Raw genomic sequence first — 12,522 nt, forward strand, 5'->3', positions numbered from 1 at the left:
TAGCATTTATCTATGCCCATATATTTCCAAGTTCTCCCTGAGACGTTTTCCTCTTTTGTCAAGTAGTTGTCTTTTGACAGAACTCCTTAGAAAGGTCCACTGTTAATTAATAAATTTGTTCATGTTGTGTTCACTTTTTGCCCATCTTTCATTCATATTTTAGGCTTTAGGCGTATGCTCATGAACTGCAAATGATTTAGTTAAAAACATATATATGTAATTCATACCAGAGTAATCTGAGTGCTTCTCATGCATGTATATTGCCATTATTTTAGTAGGTTATTTGCATATGTTAAATGTCTAGTTCTAGAATCTGATTTTGGTGGACTTCATTACCATAGCATGGGACTGAGCTGCGGTCATTGCCATTCGTTTGCAAATAAGCTCACAGGGAGAAATTCCAAACAAATCTTTGTCTTGCTTTAACAACCAGTAAAAATATAGCAGCAAGTACAACCACTAATCTGTTTTATCCCTCCCAAACCAGTTCCAATTTTTTCTAGAAGAGAGAAGCAACCCTTTAAATGATAAATCACAGTATAATTTTAGTGCTACCCCTAAACCCTGCATTTTTAATAATAGGAGCATAATGAAAATTTCATGAGTTTAAAGCAGTAGGTTAAGTTGGTTTTGGTAGAAATTCAACCTCACGTTATCATGTGTCAGAGAAGCCTACCAAATGATATTTTTTTCAAGTTACAAGCAGAAGTCACATGAATAAATGTCTTCAGGTCCAGATGCTCTGCCTACCTTCAGTGTACTATGGTTGTGGAGTGGGAGAAGGGGCCAGGATAGCAATAATATACCAGCAGTCTAACTGACATGGCCAGATCTTTTGGTTCTCAGGAGAATGCTCTAAATGTGATCCTGGGGATGGTTCCATTGCTCTACTGGTGCATAAGGGAGTAGGGGGTGATGGAGATTGCATTCCTAAATAGTGTAAGTCTCACTGAGAAGGTGACATTTGCTCAAAGACTTGAAGGAGGTGATAGAATGAAAGTAATGAGGCAGGATGCAGAGATGCAGAGCACTAGGACCTTAAAGATTATTGTAAGGACTTTGGCTTTTATAAAACTTCTTTGAGTAAAATGTGAAAATATTGGAGAGTTTTGAGCAGAGAAGTGACATAATGACATATTTTAAAAGGATTACTTTAGGGACTTCCCTGGTGGTCCAGTGGTTAAGACTGCACTTCCATTGCAGGGGCCATGGGTTCGATCCCTGGTCGGGGAACTAAGATCCCACATGCTGTGTGGCATGGGCAAAAATAAATAAATAAAATAAAAATTTTTTAAAAGATTATTTTATTTCTTTTGGCAAGGGTGGCATGAGTGGTTTCTGCAGTAAGCCAGGCAAGAGGTGATGATGGCTTGGGCCAGAATAGTAGCAGTGGAGGTGTGAGAAGTGGTTGGATATTGGATATGTTTTGAAGGCAAGCTGACAGGTTTTGCCATGGGATTATATATGAAGTACATAAAAAGAGGAAATCAAGGATGACATTAAAATTTTTGCCTTAAGGGACTTCCCTGGCGGTCCAATGGTTAAGACTCCACACTTCCACTGCAGGGGGCACAGGTTCAGTCCCTGGTTGGGGAACTAAGATCCTGCATGCCACGCAGCCAAAAAAAAAAAAAAAAAGATTTTTGCTTTTAAAAGAAAAGAAAGACTACAACTGGAAGAATAGAGTTACCATTTACTGAGCTGGGGAAGACTTTATGAGAAATAGTATTTGGGTGAAAGATGAGCTCAGTTTTGGCCATATTACATTTGAGATGCCTGTTAGACATCAAAATGAAACTGTTAAGTAGGCAGTTGGATATGTGAGCATGGAGTTCAGAGAAAAATCTGACATGGAAATGCAAATTAGAGAGTCATCCAGTGTATTGATGGCAAGTGGATGCGAGCACTAGAAGAGTGAATATAACTGGAAAAAAGTCCAAAGTCTGAGTGAATATAACCGGAAAAAAGAAGTCCAAAGTCTGAGTGAATATAATTGGAAAAAAGAAGTCTAAAGATTGAGGAGAAGAGGAGAAGTCAGCAAGGATATAAATGGAGTGGCCAGTGAAGGGAAGAAAATCAAACTAACTGATGAAAATGTTTTAAGAAGATGAGAATGATTGATTTTGTTAAATGCTGCTGATATATCAATGAAGGTGAGTCCTGAAAGTTGACCTTTGGATTTAGAGAAAATCATCGGTGATCTTGTTGAAACTTATTTCAGGAGAGTGCTTGCCTTGAAAGTCTGACTGGAGTGGGTTTTAGAAAGTGTAGGAGGAGAAGAAAAGAGGGAAACACTTTTTCCAGTGATCTTTACTGTAGATGGAAGCAGAAACATTATGTGTTAGCTTGAGGAGCAAGTGGAGTCATGCAAAGTTTGTTGTGTTTAAAATGGGCAGAATAATAGCATGTTGCGTGCTGATAGGAATAAGTTAATAAAGAAGGGGAAAAAAATCAGGGAGAACTGGTGGAGAGTTAGTAAGGGTATGGGGTCTAGAGCACGAGAGGAGTGATTAGACTTAAATAGGAACACAGTCAGTCACAGGAAGGAAGGCAGAATGTGTGGGTATAGATACTCATTGGTGGACAGATGTGGTAGAAATTTGTAGAAGTTCTCTTCTTGCTGCTCAATTTTCTGAGTGAAATGGGAAGTAGGTCATCAGTTGAGAGTAAGAATGGTGAAGGAGGGTTGGAGGTTTGAGGAGAGGAGGAGATGGTGTGAAATCATACAGAAGAATGAGAAAATGGACCAGGGAAATATGGTGTGACTGTTGGGCATCATTAAGGGACATTTGAGGTTTGTGGTCATGGTTTTAAAGTCAAACCAGAGGGTGTTGTTTTGTTTGTTTTTTTCTGTAGTCATATTAATATAGGCAGTTATGGAATAGGTGGGGAATTGGATTGAATCAGGGTTGGGTTTGCTAGGTGTATTCCTAGTACAGTAAAGCTGGAGAGATTCCTTTTTTTTTTTTCCCCCCCTGAGGAGTATGTAGGGAAGCAGATTCTTCAAAGGAATACTACCAGACTTTAGTTAGAAAAAGAAGGTGGTGGCTTGCAGGATCTTAGTTCCCCAACCAGGGATCGAACCCATGCCCCCCTGCAGTGGAAGCACAGAATCCTAACCAGTGGACCGCCAGGGAATTCCCTAGAGGTTTCTTTTTGGAATACAGGCTCTTCTGTTTTGTACTGTACTGGTAAGAGAGAGGGTGATGGGGGGGGAGAGATTTTGAGAGAGAGAGAGCGTGCTAATATCTATATTTAATATATATCTAATATCTATAGATATATTAGATATCTAATATTTATCTATATGTCTAATATATATATTATGTGGAGGTTGAAGCTCAAGATCTTCAGTCTACTCAGTCCGAATTTATGGAGTTTCACCTATCTCAGTATGTGATGCCTCATCCCTTTTTAAAAAAAATAAATTTATTTATTTATTTTATTTTATTTTATTTTTGACTGCCTTGGGTCTTCATTGCTGCGTGCGGGCTTTCTCTAGTTGCAGTGAGCAGGGGCTACTCTGTTGCTGTGCACGGGCTTCTCATTGCGGTGGCTTCTCTTGTTGCAGAGCATGGGCTCTAGGTGCGTGGACTTCAGTAGTTGTGGCATGCAAGCTCTAGAGTGCAGGCTCAGAAGTTGTGGTGCACGGGCTTATGTGCTCCGCGGTATGTGGGATCTTCCCAGACCAGGGCTCGAACCCCTGTCCCCTGCATTGGCAGGTGGATTCTTAACCACTGGGCCACCAGGGAAGTCCACCTCATCCCTTTTTAATCAATCACCAATAGCAGGATACAGAGTCTAGGGATCCAGGCAGAAGCTTAAGTGGTGGTATAAAAAGTAATTTAAAAAAAACTTTTAAATTTGAAATTATTTCAGGTTTACAGTAATTGACGGAAATGTGTTAATCTTCCACTGTCATCCTAGATTTGTCTTATTCTCCGTATTGATGTTTTTGCTTTATGCATCTTGAGACTACTTTATTTGGTGATTCATATTTAAGATTGTTGTAGTCTGGTGAATCAGATATTTGAAATCATGTAATAAATAACCTGTACTATCCCTATTGATGTTTAGCATCTATTTTTTTTAGTATTGTCATTCTTTTGATTAGAATTTGCTTGATATCTCTTTCTATCCCTGTACCATTAGCCATTCCATGCCCTATGCTTTAGGTATTTGTCTTAGAAACAGAGTATAGCTATTACTAGGTTTTATTTTATTTTTAGTTGAATCTAACAGTCACTTTTAATTGGCCTTAAAATGATCCACTTCCCAGGATCATACCAGCCCCTCTTGAGGTTTTTGGCTGAAACTCGATTTCCCTCCTCTCTGGTTATTTGAAGCCACAGTATCTGCATAGTACTGTTGATTTAGTAGTCTCAATTTCACTGGACTTAAATGGAATGATTCTAATATTTTAGGTGTGCTGTCATCAGTAAACATGTTGTATATAGTAAATATTTAGTGAATTAAAAATTTAATTATTTTCATGTATTTATCATTAAATTTTTCCTTGTAATATTTGTTGGTTAATTTATAAACCATCTTTTTTAAACTTTCTGTTTTAGTCCCAGAAATCCTGGATAGAAAGCACTTTGACCAAGAGGGAATGTGTATACATTATACCAAGTTCAAAAGACCCTCACAGGTAAGCATACTTCTCTTTCTTCTGGGTTCTTCTAGAAATAAATAAGTAAATTTATTTATTTATTTATTTACCTACCTACCTACCTTATATTTTTGGCTACTTTGGGTCTTAATTGCGGCACACAGGATCATCGTTGAGGCATGCAGGATCTTTCATTACGGAGCACGGTCTCTTTGTTGCGACACTTGGGCTTCTCTTTAGTTGCGGTGTGTGGGATTTTTGTCTCTAGTTGTGGCACGAGGGCTCCAGGGTGCATGGGCTCTGTAGTTGTGGTGCGCGGACTCTCTTGTTGTGCATGGGCTTAGTTGCCCCGCGGCACGTGGGAATCTTAGTTCCCCGACCAGGGATTGAACCCGCATTGGAATGCGGATTCTTTACCACTGGACCACCAAGGAAGTCCCTCTTCTAGAAATTTAGATGAAGTTATATTGCTATTTATATATTAAAAATTTAGATTATTATTTGTAGTTACTGTTAACTTTTGTGTTTACTGTTAATTATTCTTTTAGGATTAGGAGAAGGAGCTATCATTAGCAAAATATCAGTATTCTGGAGTTCTTAATGACATTTCACAACATAAAACCTCTTCTTCAAAGTGTTGCTCCATCCCTAATCTCCCCCATATCATACTAGTGTATTACAAAGACAGTTAAGGCTCTCTTTTTTAATTGATTCACTGATACTGAGAACTTAAAAAAGTTTGTGTATTGGTTTAATGGGCATCTACTGAGTACCCAACACTATGGTTTATGCTGAAGAAACCAGTATGAACCTAATAGTTGCTGTTTTTGTTTGCCAAAATATAGCTATAATGAGCACTTATTGGAAAACCTATCACCAGAGATTCTGTTGGCATCTCTGATTGTCTTTTGGTCTTTAAAATGGCTTTGATAATAGGAAAAATTTTAAGTAAAGGACAGTAGTTAGAATTCAAGAAAAAGACCTGTTGAGGTATTTATTGAAGAAACATTTTTCCTAATTTTTTTCTTTTTCTTGAGACCTAAAAAGAGCAAGAAGCTTAAAAGGGTAAATCAAAAATATAGTTATTTTCTGGCCTACAGAGCACCTCTTTTCACAGGCACTTAGGAAAAATTAATTGAAAAAGGCATTTACAAGGATTTTTAGTTTTCTTACCTTTCCTGTCTCCTATTAAACCTTGTTTTCTGTGTAGTTATCTTCTCTGCAACTTTTACTTCCATTTGCTATATGGTCCTTATGAAAATACAGCCAAGTAGGTAATCTTTTATTAACTGATGTATTTTAAATTATAGCACCTGTCACCATTATTGTCCATAGTGACTTTTCGGTAAATATTTGTTGAATAGAATTTCTAAACCTTTTGTTTGTTACATTACATAAACCTGCTGTTTGAATTCAACATTTATCTTTTATTTAACAGCAAAAAATACCTATTTTGAATATATCTCTCACTTAAACAGATTTCCATTATAAGAGGAATGTGCATGATAACTTTTGGAAACTTTTGAGATGCAGAAAGTAGGCTCAGGGACTTCCCTGGTGGCGCAGTGGTTAAGAATCCACTTGCCCATGCAGGGGACACGGGTTTGATCCCTGGTCCGGGAAGATGCCACATGCCGCGGAGCAACTAAGCCCGTGTGCCCCAACTACTGAGCCTGCACTGTAGAGCCTGCGAGCCACAGCTACTGAAGCCCGTGCGCCTAGAGACCGTGCTCCGCAACAAGAGAAGCCACCGCAATGAGAAGCCCACGCACCGCAACGAAGAGTAGCCCCCGCTCACTGCAACTAGAGAAAATCCGCGCACAGCAGCGAAGACCCAGAGCAGCCAAAAATAAATAAATTTATTTATTTATTTATTTATTTAATAAAAAAAGTTACTCTATCATTAAAAAAAGAAAGTAGGCTCAATATTCAGAGTTTCAAAACATGAAGACAGTCATTATTAATAACATTTATTGCACCTATTTTTAATCTTTTCTCAGTGCATAGCTTTAGTTTTAAAATATTGCTAAATTCAGTCTATATGTAAAACTTTGAATCTGCTTTTTAACAAAATGTTATAGTAATTACATTTTTTCATGGTATAGATATTTTATAAGAACGGTAGTTAATATTCTGTTAGTGTATGTATCACAATTCATATACCTATCCTACTCTTGGGCGTTTGAGTTATTTTAGTTTTTAGCATTATAAATTAAAATTAGGTCACAATGGAGATCTTAGTGGATAAAACTTTTTTGTGTTTAAAGTTTTATTCCCGCTTAGTATGTGTAATGCCAAAAAACTTTCCGAAAGAGTAAAGAATACACATTATCACCAGTAGTGATGAGAATGCCTGAATATTGACTAGAGTAATATGATCCATCATCTTCAAGAAAAAGTGATGAGTAGAAAATAGTATATGTATTAAATTTGCATTTATTTGATTACTGTTGAGAAAACATTTTTAATATTCTTTAATATTCCCCCAATTTTTGGTAATTTCTGTAAATGTCTTTTTAGATCATTAAAATAGATAACCTTAATGTCTCTTCCAATCATTATTCTATGATTTATTTGTATTTCTTACTAATTATTAAAGATAGGTTTTGTTACAAGATAAGATCACATTTCTTAACCAGAGAGCATAAGTGACATTTCCCAGGTCACGTGGCTAATAATTCATAAAGATTGGATTAGAATTTAGATCTGCCAGTTCTAAATAAGACTGTGTTGTTCTTTCATTGAGAGAAAATTATGGTTTTGCTTTATTAAAAAATAGATTGAAAAAAAAATAGATTGTATTATCATTAAGGAGCTTATTTCTTGTAATTTTGTTAATTTTACTTTACAGTAGAAATAATACAAGTCCTCATTAGGTGTTAAAGAAATCTCAAGCTGTTATTAAATACCCTTGCCTGTAGCCATCCATATGAGACCTAATTTACAAACACCATTAGCTGGTCATTTTTTCCTACACTAATTGGATTTTAAAATTAATTTAATATGAATAGGTTAATCATTGATTTACAAGGTACCAAAAGTTATAAGTGAAAGCCTCGTTTTTACCACTGCCTTAACTATAAGTTCCCCTCCCTAAAGGAAACTGGTATTACCTATTCCTTGGGATACCTTTTAGAAATAGATATACTCTTTGCCTGACCAAGCAGATGTATATTATTCCTCCCTCTTCCCTTTTAAATACATACTGTTTATCTCATTGTGTTTGTTATCTTGGCAATAACCACTTTGTTCTTAATTGTTGCATCCTTTTTAATTATATATCTGAATCATAATTTTAGTATTCCCTTAGGACATTTTAGCTATTCTGTTTTTTTGGTGTTAGAAGAAAAAATTCTGTTGGGGTTTTTCAGCATTAGCTGTCCCTGACTCCTTGTTTGGCACCTTACAATAAATGCTGCACTTACCTTCACCACAATAAATAAATAAATAAATAAACAAACGAATGAATGAATGAAAAAAAATTCTGTAGTGAATAACCTTATAAATGAATCATTTTACCCATATGCTGTAGATATTTTTTAACCTTCACTCTTAGTACTTTATACTTAGAGAAAGAGTCTGCATTTTTCATTTTGATAAGTATTGCCAAATTGCCCTCCATAGAGAGTTTATCAATTTATACTCCTCCCAGCAGATACGAGGCTACTTTCCTCTATATTCTCACCAAGATATTGTCTTAAAGGATTAAAAAAATTTTTTTTCTAATCGAATACCTTTTCATGTTTGTTTTTACTGTGAATTATCTGTTCATATATTTTCCTATTTTATATTGATTCAATGAAGCTCTTATATATTAGGAAAACTAACATTTTGTCTGCAAATATTTTTTCTCAGTTTACCTTTAGACTTTATGTGACATATTTTTGCCACATAAAAATGTTGTATATTTTATGTAGTTAAATCTGTCAGTCTTTTCTCTTATGGTTTCTGGGTTTTAAGTCACAACTAATTATATTTAAAATATGAAAACCGTGTTAGTTTTTAAAAGTAGTTATTTGAACATGTAAATTAAGGTATAAATGACTTGTGCTATCTACTGAAAAATTAAACTAAATACATAATTTTCCTTTGTTTTGTACTTTTTAATGGATTTTATATAGTTTAAACTAAAAAAATGTTTTCCCTTTAAGTAATAGATTTACCTTGTTTTATAGATGCCTTCCAGGATGTCAAATTTGTCAACAACTTGTCAGGTAATTTTCATAACTCCATTGCACAAATTTTGAAAAATAAAACTAATGTATGAAAAAAATCAATACATTGGGATAAATTCACAGGCCATTATGTTTAAGGGTTACTTTACTCAGACTTCGGAGGTGAAGGATCAGGCAAAGCTGCTTGAAACTCAAGTGAAGGTATCTGAGCAGAGTTCTAAAGCTGAATGTGAATTAGTCAGGTAAAGATTGAGGGAAAGGGATTTTAGGCAGAGAGAACAGGATGTGGGAAGGCCTGGCAGTGAAAGAGATGATGGTTCTGTCAGGAAACTGCAGGCTGTAGAATGTAAGATGGATATTGGAGAGATCTGAGTCTGGAGAAATAAGTAGGGCCGGATCATTTAAGCTCTTTGTGTACTATGCCACACAGTTTTGATTTCATGTTAAAAGGATATTATATAGGGAACTAACATGCTTAGTTTGGTTTTTTTTTTTCCCCTCAATAAAAGCAGTTGGTATTTTTAGGAGATTGGATTGGGAGAAAAAAATAGAAACTTTTGGAGTAATTCTGGCAAAAAATGAGAGCCTGAATTAAGATACTGGCTATGGTGATGAAGGAGAAGTAGGCATATTTGAAGGGATTAATCAGATAAATTCAATAGGATTTGGTGGATGTATGGAGAAAGGGAAGATTTGAGGATGGTACCTAAATTTCTTACTTGGGCAGCTAATTAAAGAGTAATGTTGTTCTTTTAAGCTGTGATGAAAGAAGACAAGAGGAAGTTGAGAAGGTCTCTTGTTGGTGGGCTAGGAACAGAAGTGCATAGAATACGTTCATTTAGATATATCGAGTTGTTTTACCATCTCCAGTCCTATTCATTTGTTCCTCTAGATGGGAAGTTTTCTGTCTGGTATCTTTCCACTCAGGCTGAAGAGCTTCCTTTAGCATTTGGTATAATGCAGATATACTGGAGAGGAATTTTCTCAGCTTGGTTTATCTGAAAATATATTTATTTTACTCTCATTTTTAAAGGATATTTTCACTGAATGTGGAATTCTGAGTTGACAGTTTTCTCATTCTAGTGCTTTGAAGATACCATTATATTGTCTTCTAGCTGTTGGTTTCTAGTGAGAAGTCAGCTGTCGTTAGTGTAGTTGCTCTCCTGTGTGTAATGGGTCTTTTTTTCCTCTGGCTATTTTAAGGATTTCTTTTTTTCCTGTAATTCTGGATTTCAACAGCAGGTCTATGATGTGCCTAAGAATGGTTCTTTTTGTACTTCTTGCATAAATATCTGCAAGTTCATATTTTTCACCAAATTTATAAGTTTTCAGCCATTGTTTCCTAAAATACTTCTCTGCCCCATTCTCTATCTCTCTTCCCTCAGGGACTTCAGTTATACATATATTAGATTGCTTGATATTTTCCACAAGTCACTGAGGCCCTGTTTCATTTTTATTTAATTAAAATAATTTTTCCCATTTATTAAATTAGATCGTTTGTATTGATCTGTCTTCAGGTTCACTAACACTTATTTTCTGCAGTCTCCAATGCTGTTTTGCCCATCCAGTAGGAAGTAGATGCCCCAAACTAAATTTAGAAGACTGTATCATGAAATATTAATGTATTTATACTATTTTAATTCTATGGTGAAGGTATTAATTTACTGATATCCTAAAATCAAAAAGATTAATTTTCATACTCTTTATGAGTTCATTTATTTTTGTATGGTTTTTCATTGACTAATTTTTTAGAAGGTCTTTTTAAAATTTTATTACTTTTTTCCTTTAGGTGTTTTTGTGGTCGCTTGGTCAAGCAACATGCTTGTTTTACTGCAAGTCTTGCCATGAAATACTCAGATGTGAAATTGGGTGACCATTTTAATCAGACATTAGAAGAGTGGTCTGTGGAAAAACATACAGAACAGAGCCCAACTGATGCTTATGGAGTCATAAATTTTCAAGGGGGTTCTCATTCCTACAGAGCTAAGGTATGTCATGTATTTGAGTTTCTTCATTTACCTTATTACCTAATAATGTACATTTATTACCTGACAATAATATTGTGTCAGAAAATTAGTTTCAATCATTTCCTTATGTATTTTGAAGTTCTTTATATAGGTACATATATGAATATAGAATTGTTATATCTTGTTGAATTGAACCTTTTTTTTTAGTTTAGTCTACTATCTCACTTTTTCTTTGTTTTTGTTTGGTCTTTTGGATTAAGTATTTTTTTATTAAGTTTTCCTTCTTAAAGCATCTTATTTATACATTCTTTTTCTATTCTTTAGATTTATCGTATAATAAATACTATAAAATGCATTTATAACTTGTTACTAATATAAATTAGTACTTTTACCACTTCCTGGACAATGCAAGAAACTTTAGAATACTTGTGACTACATTTTTTTTCCCTCATGACTAATGTGCTCTTGTTGGCATGAATTTTATTTCTTCGTGTATTTTAAACCTCCAAATCATAATTATTATTCATTTAGACATATCAACATATTACCCTGTAGATTGTTCCACCTGCCTCCCTCCCTGCCTTGACTTGATAAGCAGTGCCAAATGCTGGGCGTGTCTCTCCATTTTTTCTATTCTCTTGGATGCTGATCCCACAAGTTGTCACTGCTTTGGTAGCTCACTGATAGCTTAACAACAGGTGTTATTTATCTAGTTTCTAGTTTCTCTAGTTCCCAGGGGCAGTTAGTCGAAAACAGCCTAGTCCATCATTGTTGGAAATGGAATTCCTCCTTTATTACTAACATAATCTTTTTTTTAAAAATATTAACTTTAGATTGTTTTCCAAACACTACTTAATGTACCCAAGTATAATAATGAGTTAAACAGAACTAATGCAGAAAGACTTATTAGTACAGAACAAATCTCATTACAAATCATTCTTAAGGGATTCTGGAGTCTTCTCAGTTTTATATAATTCTGATATTTTGGGATAATTTTCCTTGGTGTTTGATCTCTATTTGTAAAGGAATTGGCAATATGTTGTTTTGCAAAGAACCTTTATTAGAGATGATTAAAAGTGTTTTTCTTCTAACATCTGAATATTTTAGATTTCTTATGAGCTAAGTCATAGGTGCTTTAGATAAAGAAAATGAATCACAGTAGTCATAGCAAGTAAATTTTGTGATGTCACTTACCAGAAAGATCATTTTTTTAATCTTTCAAACCAGAGGAACTTACTCCTCAGATATGATAGCTTATTTTCTTATAGAATGATTTTTCAAAAATTAAAGTGGTGATTCCATCTGAACACCTTGAAATACTGAGCAAAATTTATTATTTTCAGTAATTTGTGAGTCAAATCCACAGTTACTTCCAGTGAAGGAAACAATCATCTGTATTAAAAAATCTGTGGTAATTTACTGCATAGTCACAATTCTGATCAATGGATTAGATCATTGATCAAACTTTCAAACAGATAATTCAATATTTGCCTCTCCTAGTTGCAAGAGTTGTAGAAGTCTCCATGTTTTCACCATTCTTCTCTTATTTTCCCTTTTCCCATCATCATACCTATCCTTAACACTTCTCACTCAATGCATACTCATAGTTAAACAAGGCAATGAGTACTGTGGATAAATTTGTAAATCAGATGAATGGTAATTAAGTTTATATAAACAGAAAGAGTAACAAATTTACATCTTAGTTTAAAAATTACAGTGCCACTGCTTCTACAGCTCTTACGGCATGATTTTCCAACTTTAAAATCGT

At 34.8% G+C, this 12,522-nt stretch overlaps 1 protein-coding gene across 1 annotated transcript in view; it reads left to right on the top strand.

Annotated features, from left to right (window-relative positions):
* Positions 1–12,522, top strand: part of TRPM7 (transient receptor potential cation channel subfamily M member 7) — a 111,906-nt gene that overhangs the window by 20,211 nt on the left and 79,173 nt on the right. Inside the window, exons 2-4 of the mRNA XM_059913310.1 lie at positions 4,572–4,651; positions 8,788–8,826; positions 10,577–10,775. Coding sequence (XP_059769293.1) covers positions 4,572–4,651; positions 8,788–8,826; positions 10,577–10,775 — 318 coding nt within the window. The remainder of the gene's footprint in view (positions 1–4,571; positions 4,652–8,787; positions 8,827–10,576; positions 10,776–12,522) is intronic.

The sequence above is a fragment of the Balaenoptera ricei genome, chromosome 2 (assembly GCF_028023285.1).
Source record: "Balaenoptera ricei isolate mBalRic1 chromosome 2, mBalRic1.hap2, whole genome shotgun sequence".
Taxonomy (NCBI): Eukaryota; Metazoa; Chordata; class Mammalia; order Artiodactyla; family Balaenopteridae; genus Balaenoptera; species Balaenoptera ricei.